Source organism: Camellia sinensis, chromosome 15, assembly GCF_055761805.1.
Source record: "Camellia sinensis isolate YWXY chromosome 15, ASM5576180v1, whole genome shotgun sequence".
In the NCBI taxonomy this organism is placed as follows: domain Eukaryota; kingdom Viridiplantae; phylum Streptophyta; class Magnoliopsida; order Ericales; family Theaceae; genus Camellia; species Camellia sinensis.
In genome coordinates, this window is record NC_138975.1 from 134,215,804 (window position 1) to 134,234,867 (window position 19,064).

At 36.6% G+C, this 19,064-nt stretch overlaps 1 protein-coding gene across 2 annotated transcripts; it reads right to left on the reverse strand.

The window, feature by feature from the left end:
* Positions 1 to 8,090: 8,090 nt before the first annotated feature.
* On the reverse strand, positions 8,091 to 18,603 carry LOC114320756 (uncharacterized). 2 transcript variants are annotated; one of them, XM_082908998.1, is made up of 11 exons: positions 18,208 to 18,585; positions 16,073 to 16,292; positions 15,855 to 15,950; positions 11,463 to 11,547; positions 11,082 to 11,203; positions 9,732 to 9,756; positions 9,553 to 9,636; positions 9,401 to 9,430; positions 9,206 to 9,311; positions 9,026 to 9,090; positions 8,091 to 8,531 (listed from the first exon to the last, which is right to left on the reverse strand). In XM_082908998.1, the coding sequence occupies exons 2-10, from the start codon at positions 16,073 to 16,075 to the stop codon at positions 9,027 to 9,029; spliced, it is 615 nt and encodes a 204-aa protein (XP_082765124.1). In that variant the 5' UTR covers positions 16,076 to 16,292; positions 18,208 to 18,585; the 3' UTR covers positions 8,091 to 8,531; position 9,026. The 2 variants fall into 2 exon arrangements, with proteins under 2 accessions (XP_082765124.1, XP_028123620.2); XM_028267819.2 differs by lacking the exon at positions 16,073 to 16,292 and having other exon boundaries at positions 18,208 to 18,603.
* Between the last annotated feature and the right edge of the window lie 461 nt (positions 18,604 to 19,064).

Consider the following 19,064-nt stretch of genomic DNA (forward strand, 5'->3'; position numbering starts at 1 on the left):
GGAAGCAGAGACAAAAACCTGCTAGAAAAACTCTGAAAAACTCTTCGTTTGCTGAGAGAGAAACTCTGTAATACTCTGTAACCAACCCGTCTCTGAAACACTCAACAACATGGCCTCTTCTTCCCGTCCAGCTACCCAGAACATGGCCTCCTCGTCCCGTGGTCTGCTCACGCTCTTTCCAGAACTGAACGAGTCCACAAGAGAAATAACTGGTGCGGTGGCCAGTGAACCTCAACCAAACACCTCTGGTTTTGCTCCGTTGAACTTTCCGATGCGGTCGGTGGAGCAAAAAATGGCGGTGCAAACTGATATTGAGGCCAATCAGTATACTCTGAAGTCATGTGTGGAAACCATGACTGCGGTCACAAATTTGTTGCACCGGCTGCAGAGCAGGACAAATGAGGTGCAACAGTTAAACTCCCAGCTGGCTCTGCTCCAACGCATGTATAAGGATGCGCGAGCAGAGATAAGTGTGCTAAAGACAGAAAACAAGGAGCTGAAGCGGAAGGCCACCGTGATGTTCCGATTTGGAGGGCCGCCATATGCTGTAGTGGAGGAGCAGGGAGGAGTGAATGTGCTCGGTGGAGTGGGTAGTATGGAGGCAGCGCCGGTAAGGGACACTCAAGAGAAAAGCAAGAAGAAGAGACCTGCAGCAGAGTAGAGAAGAAAAATCCCACTGTGGGTGCGGGTGTGTTGTGGTGGTTTGTTTGTTTGTTGTTTTTTTTTTTTTTTTTGTGTAAAATTGTGATCGGGGTTGATCCCTGAGATGAATAAAATATGATTTGGTGTGCAAAGCTATATGGTATGAAGGGAATTGGAAAAAGATTAAAAAGAATGTGAAAGAAAAATAAAGAAAAAATAATAAAAATATATTTGAAATCAAAAAATGAAAGATGGAGGAAATAAGGAAAGTGGTTTGGAGAAAATAAATAAAAATAAAAATAATGGAGTTGGAAATCAAACGGAGGAGAGATGAAGATTTTTTTTTTTTTTTTTAATATAATATAATAAAAAGAGATATATATATATATATATAATAAAGAAAGTGGGGAACAAGAGTGTAAAGAAAAGAAAAAGTATAGGTTGCATCGTGGGTCACATGGGTGAGTAAAAGAAAACAATAAAGAAATGAGTGGGTGCCCCCCATGTGCAAGGATAGTGCTGGCACTTCAATAGGTGGTACAGCCTGCTGAGCATCAGCTTTGACAGGAGCTGCCTTTGGACCTTTTCTCTAATAAATGCGTCAAACTATTGCTGTTGGTGTTATCAAGAATGTGGAGAAGAGGAGGCTTGTCTGATGGCCTCTTGGGCTGTGTAATCATATCGAGGTTGGTGGACCTCTCAATCATGTTGTCACCCTCAAAACCAGAGATGGGGACAAAAGGAATTTTGTCAGGGTTGTAACCAACCTTCTTCAGATAGGAAGAGACTTCCTACACAATTTCATCATACCTTGCTTTTGAGTACTTAGGAGTGGTAGCATCCATCTTGTTACAGCAGCAAATCATCTGCCTCACTCCAAGAGTAAAAGGAAGGAGAGCATGTTCACGGAAGAACTTGGGCTCCTTCTCAATCTCCTTGCCAGATCGACGATCAATCTCAGCAAACTTGACAGCAATGTGGGAGGTGTGGCAGTCAAGAACTGGAGCATACCCATTACCAATCTGACCCGGGTGATTCATAATAATAACCTGGGAGGTGAAATTTGCAGCTTCCTTGGCTGGATCATCCTTTGAGTTGGATGCAACAAAACCACGCTTGAGATCCTTCACTGCAACATTGTAGATGAAGACGACCGAGACGGTGGTGTATGGGAGGACAACAGTGAGAGGAGGGGCAGTGGTGGTGGACTCGAAGAAATTTCAAGGTATGTGTAGAAAATTCTAGCAGATTAGGTTGAGGTCCGGCGGGCGGCCAAGGCGAGGTTGCCGCCCGCCGGTGAAGCGAAAAATACTAAGTGCTTAACCTTGCTCTGATACCATGTAGAAAATTTAATGTATAAAGAGAAATAGAGAATTGTATTATTGATTGATATTAATGTTATATTGATTGATTTTTAGTTATGGTTACAATGATTCCTATATATAGGAGAGGGTGAGTGTGTAGTAGGTGAGGAGTAGGTGAAGTGGAGGTGGTAGTGGTGTAGTGGGTTAGGTTTAGTGGAGTAGGTGAGGTGGTAGTGGTGTAGTGGGTTAGGTTTAGTGGAGTAGGTTTAAGTGGGTGAAGGTTTAGTGGAGTAGGTGAGGTGGTAGTGGTGTAGTGGGTTAGGTTTAGTGGAGTAGGTTTAAGTGGGTGAAGTAGGTGGAGAGTAGGTGGATTTTAACAGAGAATAAGAAAGCACATGTTTCTGTTTACATGTTATCTTCTATAAATTTTTGGCATGCTCGTCTGTGTCATATTATTAATAGCCGATATGTGGGAGTCATGAGTAGTTTAGGATTAATTCCCAGACTAACAAATAAGTTTGAGAAATGTGAAGTTTACAGTTAAGCAAAAATAACTAAAATGCCTCATAAAGTGTGGTGAGAAATACTGAATTGTTAGAATTAATTCACACTGATTTATGTGAATTTGAAAGAGTTTTAACACGTGGTGGAAATAGATATTTTATCACTTTTATTGATGATTTTTCAAAATACACTTATGTATACTTGTTGAAAAATAAAAGTGATGCTTTTGAAAAATTTAAAGAATTCCTTCTTGAAGTTGAAAATCAATTTGGTAAAAATATTAAAAGATATAGAAGTGATAGAGGCCGGGAGTATGAATCTTTTGGATTCAACTCGTTTGCTCAGTCTTTAGGAATAATCCATGAAACTACTCTACTATATTCACTTGCATCTAATGGTGTAGCAAAAAGGAAAAAGAGAACTTTAACTAATTTAATAAATGCTATGCTAATTGAAGCAAGTGCTCCTTCAAATTTGTGGGGAGAAACAATTTTAACTGCATGTTATGTTATGAATATAGTGCCACATAAAAAAACAAAAGTTACACCTTTTGAGTTGTGGAAAGGGCATAAGTCAAATCTGGGATATTTGAGGGTTTGGAGTTGTCTAGCTTTTGTCAGACTTGTGGACCCTAAAAGACATAAATTAGGTGTGAAAGCTACCACTTGTGCTTTTCTTGGATATGCAACAAATGGTACAAACTATAGATTTTTTGATATTGAAAACAAAATAATTTTTGAATCAGGTGATGTAATTTTTCATGAAGAAAAATTTCCTTTAAACCTAAAAATGGTGGGGGTCAAAATTATTGACTGTACTAGACCTGATATTGCCTATGCAGTACGAGTACTTAGCAGGTTTACTAGCAAGCCTGGCAGTGATCACTGGCTAGCCATTGAGCGGATTATGAAATATTTTCCTAGTACCATAAAATATGGCTTATTTTATAATAAGTATCCTGCAGTATTAGAAGGTTACAATGATGCCGATTGGAATACCTTGTCAGGTAATTCATTATCAACCACTGGTTACTTATTTACATTTGGGAGGTGATGCTATAAGTTGGAAATCGAAAAAACAAACCATTATTGCTAATTCAATAATGGAGGCTGAGCTTATTACTTTAACTACAGCTAGTGAAGAAGCAAATTGGTTAAGAGATTTGTTAAATGAAATCTCTTGTTGAAAAAAAACCGATTCCACCTGTATTGATTCATTGTGATAGCACCGCAACAATTGGTTGAGTTAATAACCGTTATTATAACGGTAAATCAGACCTATTAGAAGAAAACACAATACTGTGAGATCTTATATGAATAATGACATCATAAATGTGAATTATATTAAATCTGGTGATAATCTTGCTGATCCATTAACTAAGGTCTTAGCAAGGGATAGAGTCTGTAATACATCAAGAGGGATGAGGTTGAAGCCCATTGAATATAGCAGGAGCCATGTATGAGGATATTCAACACAGGGACCAGAGATCTTGTAACTGGGTTCAATGAGAAGAACGATCATATGATGGCCGTAAGAAATGCACTAAATTCCTTTTTATCCATCCCTATGATGTAAGTTCATTTATCATGTAACGTTGTACAGGTTGAGTTATTAAAAAAACTCTTAATGAATTTCTATAGCTTTTATTGAGTGGGGTGTCATAGTTATAAGAGCACCCTTGACAGAATTCACCTATATGAGTGTGGTAGTGAAGCTGCTACCTATGAGATTTGGGTTAATTCTCAAACACACTCATGAATCCTACGATCGCACCAGGCTATAATGTGCTGGCACTTAAAGCTTATGTGAACACTTGGAATATTATGTGTGTACAATAATTATTTATTTCCCTTAAATAGTCACAGTTCAATACTGAGCATACAATTGGCTCTGGAGTAGATATTATTATTTCACTAATAGAGGTTCAATGCAGAGCACACCTACCATGATGCATAATATCCTTCTTTGCCTAATAATCTCAAATTTTGCTATCTATAATATTAAAATAGGTGGCGAAATGTTAACAGATATTTTAATATTATAATGTGTTATAGGTTTGGTTTCTTTTCTTTCCCTTCAAGTTTTCTTTTCTTTCTCTCCAAGTCTTTGCTTAAGTCAAGTCTTTTTCTTTGCCTCCAAGTCTCCTCCAAGGAACTTTCTCACCAAGCTTCCTCACCTATACTTATCCTCCAAGCAACTTCCACGAATCCTCCAAGCAACTTCCAAAAATCCTCCATGAAACTTGTCCACCAAGCTTTCATCTCCTATAAATTGAGCTAACTTCTTATTTTGACGGATAGAAGGAGTGTTTGTTGTTTTATTATGTTTGTGTAAGATTATCAGGCAAATAAAAAATGGTATATGTGATGAAACTTTGGATTCGACCAATTGTGCAGTGTTGACCATACGACTTAGTCGGACTGTTATATCTTGAGGGAGACAAGTTAAGGTTTTTTTTGTTACACCAGTGTGAGACTTTGCCTAACCGCAGAGGGCTTGAATCTCCTTAAAGAGAGCGAATTTCCCGCGCCTCAGCCCTTACAATAATTATTGTAATTTTTATTATTTGTATTTTCTGGTATTTTATTTATAATTATCACCAACAAATATAAAAATAAAAAAGATCTTGGATGAAAATTTCTTAAGAAAATAATATTTTTTAATGTATTTAATTTTCATCATTTGTATTCTATAGTAACTAACCAAGGAATAATCATTTTCATTTTTTTTTTCTTTTCCCCTCATATTCCCACTTTTCCCTCACCAAATCCATGCCAAGATAAGTGTCAGAAAACCTGTTTGGTTTTGAATTTTCAAACATAATTTTTAAAATTTTTAATTCATATTTTTGTATTTTAATGATTTTTTAAATATTTTAATCAATTTTTATTTTTCATTTTTACATCCACTTAATTCATATTTTTGAATTTTTGTATTTATTTTGTATTTTTGCAATTGGTGATTTTTTTTTTTTCGTCACAAATATTATACTTTTTAAACAGATGATACTTCATGAGTGGGAAATTATCATAGCTGTTTATGAAGGTATTGGAAGTGAGTGAGTGAGTGATTGAGGTGGGTATTGATGAAACTAGGGCTTGTGATAAGAGAGTACCATGATTTGGAAACAGACCAGAATTGGATTAGGGATTTGGTGGGTAGTCTTTGGAGGATTTCCACCATGATTTCGTCTGGGAGAAAGTCCGACATTGCTATTCTTCTTCTTCTTGGATGCTTGAGCTGTGCTTTCTCTTCTTCTTCTTCTTCTTCTTCTTCTACTGGGTTCCCAAATTGGGGTTTTTGCGGAAAGTATTTATTGATATTATTGGGTTAATCGGTACGCCAATGGGCATATGTTATTTTATTCAAGTTTCAATTTTTTTTTTTAGCAGTGTTACATTGCCCGAATTTTAACTTACTCAAATCATCTAAATTTTAATTTATCAATTGTTCGGTTAGTCATTTGACAAGAAGATAATAGTTGCAGTTGACAAGAGTAACAACTGCAATAGAAAAGTATTGCATCGGTCGTATGGGTGGTTGGCCGAGCGATCGTCCGAACGGTCGACAGGCAAGCACAAATATGGGCTTTTGGGTAAATTCAAATTCGAATTACTAATCATTTTCATTTTTTTTAAAGTTCCTGATATTCAAATTTTATAAGATAAAGGATATATAATATTTTTATAATAGTTGGGGCCCCTTAGCATTTTCATAAAAAAAATTTGACATACAGAAATTTCGCCCTAACACAAAAAATTTTAAAAATTTCTCTGGTATTATCACATATAAATTTCATCGATGGATCTTGGTTAATAAAAAAAAAAACATATTGAATCTCTCCTACTACCCAAAGTTAGAAAGAACGTTTCACTAATTTTCTCTTCTTTTTTTTTTTTAAAGAAATTATAGCACAATGAGACAAAAAAAATTTTCAAAATGTGGGATACAAGTCATTATGTAATAGGGTACAAGCAAAAAGTTGTGGGAGTGCAAGACTTGCATCTCTCCATATTTGTTTTTTTTTATTTTTTCTATGCCATTGTGTAGTCATTTTCCCATTCCATTGTGTAGTTATTTTCCCATTTAAAAATCATTTTTAATGAATTTGTATCACAATGAGTCTATAAGATATTTTTGTATTCTAATAAATCTTATACATTTGAACTTATATTTCATCAAATCTTTTTTCTTATATTGGAGGTTTTTTGTGGCCTATTCTAGCCTTATAAATATTTTATCAGAAAAACCCATAGAATATACGGTATATATATCCCTTGCGTTACACCTATCAGCGATAATGTTAACTCTCACCGAAAGGGAAGATGGAGAGTCAGGTTCAAGGTTTGGATGGAGATTCAGGTTCAAGATTAGGTCGATCATTATTGGCTTTAGATAGAGTCTCAAGTTTACCATCCGTAATCTATTCTGTATCTAAACTTGTTGTGAAATGAAGAGAGACCGAGAAAGATAGGTTAGGGACTATATTATATTATTTTTTAGTGGATGAAAAATGACAAATATCATTCTCCAACATAAGGAGAGATTGAGGTTGAATACATATAGTGTCATAGAGTTATGTTCTACCAGATTTCATAATGTGCACATTCACATTTTGGTTTTATTTATAGAAGGCTAAATGTGCGCACACACAATGAGCCATAATGTTGAACAATCAGAATGATAATAATCACACGACACAATGCTCTTTCCATTTCTCTCATATTTGGTAATTCAAATAAGGGATTGAAATCTATTTCCCACAATTTTTTTTATTCTCTCCAAATCACTCAAATCAATCAAAGTGAATGTTTGAATCTACTTGAACTCTCCTGTTGCTGGGAAACACTATAACTGAAAAAATAAATAGTATAATTTCATATTTTTTGAGTTATAACTAAGTAAAGAAGAAAATTAGCCATAACTAAAAAAAATTACATAATTAGGAATGCATATGGTATACCCCTTTCAAAGGGCGTATATAATAGAATTTCCCTTATGTTTATGTTTGTCTTTTTTTGTAAAAATTTATTTAATATGTTTTTTTTTTTTCCATAATAACTTGTTTGGTTAATTTTTTTTTTCCCTAAAAATTGATTTTTTTATTTTTTTATAATTTTTTATTTTTAGTAAATTTTTTAATATTTTACATATATTTTTTTATTTTGTAGATACACTGACAACAGTTCTTACCCACATTGTTTGGTTTGGTTTGGTTTTCAAGTTTTATTTTTTAAAAAATTTAGAAGTCAATCTAGTAAAAAAGATAAAATAAAAATAAAAATCATTCATCATTTTCACCTAATTTGTTTTAGTACAAAAATAACTCAAAAAATTTTAAAAATAACATTTTACTGTTTATTTATGTCCAACTAAATTCTATTTTCAAAAAAAAAAAATTCAAAAAAAGTTCACGAGGTTGGGAAGGCTGTGGGCTGAGGAAGGTGGTCAAAAATAGAACCTACCTCTAAGTTAATGAACAGAGAATAAAGATATGAAAGCATGATTAGAGCATCTCTTTAATGAAAATATGGTGATCTCACCGACAATATACTGACAACAACATACAGTTTAAAGAATTTAGAATGCAATTTGCACGCAACGTTACGAGATGCTAAAAAATGAAATAAAATCAAAAAATAAAACTTCATAATCATTTTACTCCTATAAATAATATTTCCACTGAACAGAATTCAAAACAATACAAACTCATTCCATCTGATGTGCATAACAAGAGGGTAAAGAGCACCAACAACCTCTCCACCAAAGAAAAATAAAAGGAAAAAGACAAAATTGTTAAGAGGATTTATCCCCTGAAGTTGCCTGAAAAATTATTGTTGGTTTAGAATTTTAAAAGTCAAGGACAACATCTCATAAGAGGAATGTTGAATCCCCAAAGAATCAGGATATCAGAGGGTAGAGGTACTTCTATTTAGTAAAGACGAGTCATATGTAACGTGAATGCTTGTGAGTCGTACATTTGTTCGCTTGTGATTCTCTCACATGCTTCAACATTATGTCATCCACTAGGTCATGCTTTGAATCCATTGAATATTTGAGATTTATCGAACTTTGTTTCACCTGCATTTGCGATCAACAAAGCTAATGTACACAGACAACACGATAATCTGTAACAAATAAGCTTAATCTGAATGCTGCTAAAAGCAAAACAGAGAGACCCCTATGTGAACAGATCATTGGAAAGTCAAAAAAACAAATATATTGTTCCAATATGTTATATTCATCATTTGAACCCCGTTGTGTTCATCACATTTGAAACAAGCTATTTGCTTTCGTTAACAATTGTTTAGGTTAGGTAAGATCAATTTGCCCATCAACAGATGATCTCATACCATTATCACCATTTAGTTGAACATTCAAATGCTATATGATTCATTACAGAATACTCCAACCGAGCATACTAGAAAGTGTCCACATGAGATTATACAATATCAATCAGCTTATAACATGTCCCTCATGTCAGACATTCCCAGCATTATCCTAGACAAAAATATTTTTAAAAAAAACATACCCACATATCTTTACTAAAAAAATGATAAATAAGGACATCATACCTCAAGACAAGATCACAAGGCCGAGGTACATGGATCCACAAAGAAACAAAAAAGATATGAATCCCCTGCAGGTACATTTCTTCAAAATTAGAGAGCAAGAAATATCAGAGTTGTTGGGGGCTCTGTGTTATTTTACCAGAGAAGACAATTCATGCACTTCCTTATGACAAAAATGCTCACCAAATAACACCCCATCCAACACCATTACAAGGACAAGGGCAAAATTCCGCAAACTTCTCAGCATCACTAGAGTGATCTCTTCGGGATATTAGTTGATCGTATATGTCTGCATTGGCACACATTCCTTGCAAGTCAGCTGTAATTCCATTAATACGCACTTGACATTATAATAAATTATTAACTCCAAGACCATACCATATACTGAAAACAGACTGTTCATTACACCTGCACTTAACCAATGATAGACATAAGTGACAATTCTGTCATCCCTCAACTGAAGCAAAAGCGTTCGATGCATTTGATTTGACAAAAATGGAAAAACAGTAAGAAAAGCATGAAGGCATTACCAATGAATAGAATAATGTACCGCAGAATTCGGATCTTTGTTGTTTCTTGCAGAACCCAAATTACACCAAGGAGTATAATAAAACCTGATGGTTTAAAATGAAGACATCAATACCACATTCATATTGCAGCCAGTATGTATTCAGGAAGCGCGATTTATCCAGATTCTGAAAGGTCATACCAATACAAAGCCCCCGAAGTGTCCACTGTTTAAATCACAAAATACAGGAAGTGAGAGTCATGCAAATATGGCACTGTTAAATAGTACAACTAATGCAATATTTTTAAACAATTCAAAAATTATGCTGAACCACGAAGGCGGCATTTGAAAGTCAGATTAACATAAAAAGACGGGCAAATTACATATACCCCCCTCGAGATTTGGCTAAATTACAAATACCCCTGAGGTTTGAGAAATTACAAATTCCCCCCTGAATGCTATATTTGCATAACAAATTAGGGGGTAATTTGTTATGAAATTTAAAAGAAGCACGGACACGGACACGTGACACGACACGAATACGACACAGACACGCCGACACGTTAATTTTAAAAAAATGCAGGACACGACACGTGGAGGACACGCATGAAATATATAATTTTATATATTTATTATATATTATATATATGAATATATCATTCAAAAATAATAAAAAATGCAATATAGCACTATTTCCTATAAATTTATATGGTTTTTGTTTTGTTATTGTATCTTAAGTTGTTTTGTTCAAACTTATAATTAGTTTCACATATGTATAATCAATAGACACATTTGTTTAAACAATTGACACGTGTGTCCTCCAAGTGTCCAAAGAGCGTCCGGGTCTTTAAAAATATTTAAAAAATAGGACACGTTTTGAAGAGTATCGGACACGTGTCCTAAGAGTGTCCAAAGAGTGTCGGTGTCCGACACGGACACGACACGGATACGTCACCTTCTTAGAAGTGTCCGTGCTTCTTAAACCTTAGGGGGGCAAATTGTTATGAAAATACAAACCTTAGGGGGCGGGATGTAATTTCTGAAACCTCAGGGGGTATCTGTAATTTAGCCAAACCTCAAGGGAGGTATATGTAATTTTCCCTAAAAAGACTTAATTTTGATTAAAACCGAAATTACACTAAATCTTATGTTGTCTCTTAAAGGAAGTTTTTCTTTTCCTGAAGACATGCTATAAAGAGTCATTTCAGAACTTCAAAATGCAGACATGTCTACAGAATATAAAACCACGGTCTGTTTAGTCCCCATTGGATGGGGGTCTAGGAGGGGATAAATAGGGTACAGACCTAACCTTTAACATTATTTACACAAAGTGGCAATCCTTAGATTGAAACGCACAACCTCAAGGCTGATAGAGCGAGTTTTAACCACTAAACCAGTGAAAAGTACACGCCTATTGTATATTTATTATTAAAAATGCTAAAGGCTCTGTAAAGTCACTTATGAATTATCACACGTCAATGAGGATTTCAAAAACCCAATGAGTTCTAGAATCAGCAAAGAAGTGAATGTCTTTAGCATCCACAACCTTACATTTTTAGCTACAAATAGTACAACAAGAAGTGCAAAGGCAAAACATCCAGCAGCAATTCTTGCCGTGAGAAGATTTGTGGATGCAAGTATCAAAACCATCCCCCAAAATGCGGACCCAAGATCTGGAATGCCACAAAAAAACAATGTGAGCCAGTTCCAAAGATAAGTTTGAAAATGTCAAAAGAAACTTCTTGTCATTCAAAAACAACAATATAAAAAAGCTTGAGCAAACATGGTGAATAATGTGGGCGCATTATAACTCAGTAACATGGAAGTCAAGGATGCTTGGCATGTTCCAAAAATGCATTTTGTCACATGAAAATAATAGTTTTGCATTCTGGCAATAAAAAGAAAATTTATCAGGAATGAGCAAGGGACAACATCCAGCTGGCAAGATCACCCAATATACGCCACCACGTGTTTGTGTAAATCCACCTTCATCAGCATTAACTTGGATTGCCTCCACCTGCATATCAAAGTATATGAGAAAACATCTAAATGATGCAAAGCAGCAAGAAAACCAACACTTCTTCAACAAGGGGATCTCAAAAAAATTGCAAATGCTGCACCAATATTCACCAAGAAAACCAACACTTCTTCAACAAGTTCCTCTAAAGTGTAGGAGCAAGTTATTAATGAAAATTGGATAGGGCAATACACTGGAAATTGTTCAAGGTTTCTATGTTTGGTTGCATAATCATTTTTATCATTAAAGAAGGCAACTCAGAGTTTCTGGGACATCATCTTTTAATCAAAGACCCTTGCATATCAGTGTGCCCTATTCAGACATAGATGAGATCCATTTACAATATCAGAGTTATGTCTTGAAAATATTCCATTTTTGGAAGTTAATAAGTTAATGATAACATTAACTTCCATAGATGAGATCCATGTTTGGTTGCATAATCCTTTTTATTGTAAATCCTTTTATCATTTACAATATCATTAACTTCCATAGGTGAGATCCATTTACAATATCAAGACATAACTTCCCCTCGTCCATGCTTTAGCAATTTAGTGATTTAAAATCCAATTTGGATGGTGAATGAATTTTTCCATTGATGTATGTAAATCTAAATTGGAGCATTTCTTGCGAAGTCCTTGTTAAAATCCACCTACTCTCCACCTACTTCACCCACTTAAACCTACTCCACTAAACCTAACCCACTACACCACTACCACCTCACCTACTCCACTAAACCTAACCCACTACACCACTACCACCTCCACTTCACCTACTCCTTACCTACTACACACTCACCCTCTTCTATATACAGGAATCATGAATCATTGTAATAGAGATCAATATATCAATCAATAATAATACATACAATTTATTCTCTCTCTTTCTCTATACATTATTTCTTACATGGTATCAGAGCTGGTTTAAAACCTAGTATTTTCGCTTCCCCGGCGGGCGGCAACCTCACCTTAGCCGCCCGCCGGACCTCAACCTATTCCGCTGATAAAATCAACAAAGATTTGTGCAACTGTAGTCATGTGTGAGGCTGATGGAGAAGAATTCTTCACCTCATATGACGAGACAGTCTGGAACTGGAAACACTGCAACATTCTGCTCTGGAATTCTGCAGCAGCTAGATTATAGCTTGGTTGAGTGCCAAGCTTTGGTTCTTCCACCCACTCTTGAACTTGCCCAGCAAAGTGTGAAGGTTCATGCTTGTGTTGGAGGGACTAGTGTGCGCGAAGATCAGCGCATTCTCTCCAGTGGGGTTCATGTTGTTGTTGGTACTCCTGGTCGTGTGTTTGACATGTTGCGGAGACAATCACTTCGCCCTGTTTACATCAAAATGTTTGTCTTGGATGAAGCTGATGAAATGCTGTCACGAGATTTTTAAAAATCAGATCTATGATATTTTCCAGTTGCTGCCACCCAAAATCCAGGTTGGGGTGTTCTCAGTTGCTGCCACAATGCCACCAGAGGCTCTTGAAATCACCAGGAAATTCATGAATAAGCCTGGAAAGAGAAAAAGCTCATGCTAGGATTTGCGAAGTGATTCGCTGCAGGAATTTTGGCTTTGGATGAAACCCTTACCATACTCCACTCATTCTCTCCAACTGTTCTAACTTTTTATTTTTATTATTATTATTATTATATCAAATAATCAATGCACTCATGTTCCCCACTAACAGTGTCCACTTTTGACCCAAACCATTTTCAATCCATCATTTCTCCTTCACCTTTTGCACCCCACTCACCGACTCTCTCTCCACTTTATCACATGGGTTTGTCCCTCTCTCTCCTCCATTTGATTTCAAAAATCACTTATTTTTATTTATTTTTTCCAAGTCACTTTTCCTCTTTTTTAAATACCCCACTTTATTTTGAAACAATCGCACTGATGTTTTTCATATAATCCATCTATAAATATTTTTTATCTATTTTCTTTCTCCCTTGTTTTCTTTCATTTTATTTTTATTTTTTCAACAAAACACTCCCAAAAAAAAAAAAAAAAAAAAAAAAAAAAAAAAAAAAAACAACATTTTACAAACTTGTCATTTCTTCATGCCGGGGATCAACCCCGATCAGCATTTTACACCATAAAAAAATAAAAATAAAAAAAAAATATAAAAATAAAAAAACACAAAACAAACCAAAACACAACCAACACAAATCGGAACAGTAGGATTTTTCTTCTCGCCTATTCCGCCGGTCTTTTCTTCTTGCTACCGTCTTGGGCGGCCCTTGCCGGTGTTGCCTCCGTGTTTCCCACTCCACTGGGCATGATCACTACTCCCTGCTCCTCCACTGCAGCATATGGCGGCCCTCCAAATCGGAACATAAAACTGGCCTTCCGTTTCAGCTTCTTGTTTTCCGCCTTTAGCACACTTATCTCTGCTCGCGCATCCTTATACATGCGTTGGAGCAGAGCCAGTTGGGCGTTTAACTGCTGCACCTCATTTGTCCTACTCTGCAGCCGGTTCGACAAATTTGTAACCGCAGTCATGGTTTCCACACATGACTTCAAGGTATACTGATTGGCCTCCACATCCGACTGCACCGCCATTTTTTGCTCCACCGACCGCATCGGAAAGTTCAACGGAGCAAAACCAGAGGTGTTTGGTTGAGGTTCACTGGTCACCGCACCAGTTATTTCTCTTGTGGACTCGTTCAGTTCTGGAAAGAGCGTGAGCAGACCACGGGAAGAGGAGGCCATGTTCTGGGTAGCTGGACGGGAAGAAGAGGCCATGTTGCTGAGTGTTTCAGAGACGGGTTGGTTACAGAGTATTACAGAGTTTCTTTCTCAGCAAAGGAAGAGTTGTTTTCAGAGGATTTTCAGAAGTTTTTTTGTCTGCCTCAGCCTCAGCATCAACCTTGGTTAAATAGCGAGGCAGCCACGCGTATCGCGCGCCACTTGACGCCAGACGACAAACGGGCGCGCCAGTCAAGGCACTCACGTGCCTCGCCATCATGTCCGGCACATCTTTTTATGACTTGGGCTCGCCTTTTGATGGCACGTCTTTTTATGGATTGGGCACGCCTTTTGATGGCACGCCTTTTATGGATTAGGCACGCCTTTTGATGGCACGCCTTTTGAAAGATTGGGCACACCTTTTGAGGGTGCGACTTTTTATGGGTCCGACAAGACTCTATAAACTGTCCCGACATTGATTCCGGTTAGCTCCTTCATGGGTCCGACAAGACTCTGTAAACTGTCTCGACATTGATTCCGGTTAGCTCCTTTATGGGTCCGACAAGACTCTGTAAACTGTCCCGACATTGATTCCGGTTAGTTTCTACAAGGGTCCAGCAAGACTCCGTAAACTGTCACAACAACTGTCACCACATTGTCTGCTACAACGGTCCGACATGACCCCATAAACTGTCTTCTACATCGGTCTGACACCACCATACAGTGTCCTCTACAACGTTATGACACCCCATACAGTGTCTTCACCAACGGTCTGACACGACCATACAGTGTCTCCTATCCTTTTTTATTTTTATGTATTTTCTTGTTTTGTTACTCTCTCCAAACTCAAGTTGGTTAGTTCCTATCCCCCTTGAGTTTGCGGGGGGCTGTTAAAATCCACCTACTCTCCACCTACTTCACCCACTTAAACCTACTCCACTAAACCTAACCCACTACACCACTACCACCTCACCTACTCCACTAAACCTAACCCACTACACCACTACCACCTCACCTACTCCACTAAACCTAACCCACTACACCACTACCACCTCCACTTCACCTACTCCTTACCTACTACACACTCACCCTCTTCTATATACAGGAATCATGAATCATTGTAATAGAGATCAATATATCAATCAATAATAATACATACAATTTATTCTCTCTCTTTCTCTATTCATTATTTCTTACAGTCCTCCATTCAGCAAATGACATGGGACACCAGATGGCCTAATCAGGTATCACACCAAAGCCTTCAATTATAATTGCGAATGATTTAGATTACATGACTTCTGAAACGAGCTATACTGGGCTGTCATTTCTATATAATAAGCTGCTTCAAGTTCAAAACAGCTTTTGTCAAATATGGTCAGCATATATTTATTTGTGCATCCTTGGGATTGCTATGAACATTATGCTGAAAACAGTGGAGACAATTTCAAGTTTGGGTTGCTATTGTGCTATTAAGCACAAAAAACATGGTTTCTGCTGGGAGTTCTGACTCGTTCATATAGATATTCATAGCAAATCTATGACATGAACCACTATAAAATGACACTAACACACATATTGGACAGTAAAAACAAAGAAAAATAAATAAAAAAAAGCTTCTTACATGGCCACATGTGAGTTTACAAGCGATAGCATGGCTGGCTTCATGAAGAAATACAGTAACAAGCTTGAATGGCAATAGCAGTATCGTCCTCCATAGCTACAGCAGGAAAAAGAGATTAGAAACACAAAGTTGCAAACAAAGAAATAATAACAAGTCTCAACAAACAACCAACCTAAAACAATTGAAGAAAGTGAAAGCTCCTAATTTCTTCAATCTACCATGACAGCTCAATGCACCAATTTGGCTTTAGGAGTAGCTAAAATTCCAATCAATTCAATCTTCTACTTAATCATCAACTTTAATTCAGACATTGTGCAAGCTTCTGCAAATAATTTATTTTCTCAAGCTTTCCGCAAATAATTGTCTGCAAAGGGTAGCTAGCAAGGCTTCCCATGGAAACGAGTCCGGATCCTCGGCCGCCCGTTCCTGCGGCCGTTCCTGCGGCACCCCCAAAATGACGTCGTTTTGGGGGAAATTTCAATTAAAAAAAAAAAAAGAAGACAGAACAAAATCAAGGAAGAAGGGAGAAGAAATCTGCATCGCCGTGTGTGTGAGAGAGAGAGAGAGAGATGGATAACAGATGCCATCCATCCACTTTGTGTGTTCCAAAGTGGGTTTGATTCATGGATTCACTTCATGGATTTGATTCATGGATTCATGGATTGATTAATGGATTCAACTCAGCACCATGGAACAGATGCCATCCATCCACTTTGTGTGTTCCAAAGTGGGTTTGATTCATGGATTCAACTCAGCACAAAATGGGTTTGATTCGAACTCGACTCAAAGTGGGTTTGATTCATGGATGCAACTGAAGGTGTTTGATTTGCATTCAAATGGGTGGTTTGATTCATGGATTCAACTCCGCACAAAATGGGTTTGATTCGGACTCGACTCAAAGTGGGTTTGATTCATGGATGCAACTGAAGGTGTTTGATTTGCATTCAAATGGGTGATGAAATTATATCGATGTTCTTGGGTTTATATCAGTTTTAGTGAATCTCATATATGTTGATTGGGTTTGTAGGTCTTATTTATATCAGTGTTCTTGGGTTTATATCAGATTCTGATCTCATTTGTAGATCTCACATATTTTTCTTTTTTTCTGGGTTTGCATTTTTTTTTTTATAGTTATTGTTGTTGATGATGATTATGAAATCAGAATCTGAAATGCAGAGCTTGTGTTCTTGGGAAATTTTTCTGGGTTTATTTTTTGTATTCTTTGTGTGTTCTTGGGAAATTACCATGGCCATCCTCTTCCCCTCTTTCTCTCTGATTCTCACAGATGGGTCTGCAATTTTTTTTTTTATTTTAATTATTGTTGTTGATAATGATTATGAAATTATTGTTTGTGTTCTTGGGAAAAATGGCCATTTTGGATGATGACCATGGCTATTTTGGATTGTTCAAATTATTCTTGTGTTCTTGGTAAGTCATGACACAGGTGGCCAGAGAAGGAGATCTGCCTTCTCCTTCCTTCTTCTCCCTTCTTCCTTCTTTGATTCTGTTCTGTCTTCTTTTTTTTCTTTTTTTAATTGAAATTTCCCCCAAAACGGTCGTTTTGGGGGTGCCGCAAGAACGGCCGCAGGAATGGGCGGCCGAGGATCCGGACTCCCATGGAAACAACCTCTCAAAACCTAGCCCCTATGCTTTAGTGGGAGTCTCGTATGGATCACCCCTTTTTCTATATATGTCAATATAGGAAAAGTACTAAAATCAATTTTATAAAATATTCCTTAATTTTTCTCTCATTTTCTGAGCATTGTCAAAATTGTACGATACAGCCGATATCTATATGCACGCTGCACGCAGACTGGTACGTTGGTGACTTGAACCCAGTCATCACAAGTGGCAAAGAATAACTCATCCAACAGGCCAACCCTTGATCTTCATGATAAGATACGCCATAACTAAAAGTGACATAGAAAATAACCTTCTATAGGTATCCGATATACTAAAATCATTGAATTATGTAGTTTTTATAACAAAACTACAAAAGTAGAGACTTCCTGGACCAGTAGATCAAGACAACCAGAGACCACAAAAAGCACAGTATACAAATTAATGCTATAAGTGCCCCAATTCAACACTTATTTGAATTAAACAAAGTTTATAATTCCAAAATCTTCAACATTTCACAGCTTCAAAACCAATTTGATCCCAAAAAATTGATCAATGGGGTACACAACATACCCACCCACATGGAAAACACCTACTTGCTCTTCTATGAACTAATAAAGGAGTTGAAAAACAAACATTTGTATCAAATGTAGACTTCAGTGAGTGTAAAAGGAAAATGGGCCTTTAATAAAATGTGATTTTGGTTTAAAGTTGAAGATAAAGAAATAGATACCGCAAGAATGACCACAGTGCAGATAGAGATGGTGGAGAGGAACACGACTTGTTCATGGTTGCAGCACTTCTTCAGCTCCCAATTGGGCATTTTCTGGTGCAACCCCGCTTCTACGAGCTTGTACTCAAACAGAGATTGACTTGAAGATCGATTTTGATCAAATCGATTTCTCTTACGATTGGACGAGCTGTAGTGTGTGTGTGTGAGTGTGTGTGTGGGAGAGAGAGAGAGAGAGTGGGATTCCTGATCTCTGTCTCTGTTCTCACTCTGGTCTCAGTAGAGGAAGAGAGGAGAGAGGTTGAATGGAGACATCAAGCGCCATAGACTTTCTTCACTGCTGTATTGTCTGCTACTGTAAAATATTCGTTAAATTACACTGATCTCCTTAGCTGTTTGATTGGTGGATTTGATAAGGGCCATATATAAATATATTTTAATTATACTTTTATAACACTACAGACCCTACTGGAGTCTACCCCAGTGACGTGGCGCAATGTCATTCGTTAAATTTTTTTATTTTTTATTTTTTCTTTCATACCAATCACCCACAGCCACGTGGGCGGGAGTCGTTGGGGGTCACTCCGTACTGGGTCCCTCGCATTTTTCATACTTTTAATATATGTATGATATGTTTTTGTTAATTATGATTTTTTTTTAATTATAATTTTTTTTTTTAAGTTATGATTTATGACATTTTTAATTACATCTTTATATTTGGGGTAAATTATAACTATATCTTTTGAAATTTGATTAAAATACAAATCACTTTTTGTAATTTTAAAAATTACATTTCACCTCCTGAGATTTTTAATTTCATAATAAGTCGTTTCTTTTATTAATAAATCATTACGTTAATT

What these genes read in the sequence shown, in the direction of transcription:
- LOC114320756 (XM_028267819.2), bottom strand. Translation starts at nt 18,297, where the DNA reads ATGCCCAATTGGGAGCTGAAGAAGTGCTGCAACCATGAACAAGTCGTG. An exon ending in CAGTCTGTTTTCAGTATATG is followed by an intron (nt 9,312 to 9,400) that starts GTATGGTCTTGG and finishes GTGCCAATGCAG; the next exon opens with ACATATACGATCAACTAATA. An exon ending in GTTGGATGGGGTGTTATTTG is followed by an intron (nt 9,091 to 9,205) that starts GTGAGCATTTTT and finishes ATGTACCTGCAG; the next exon opens with GGGATTCATATCTTTTTTGT.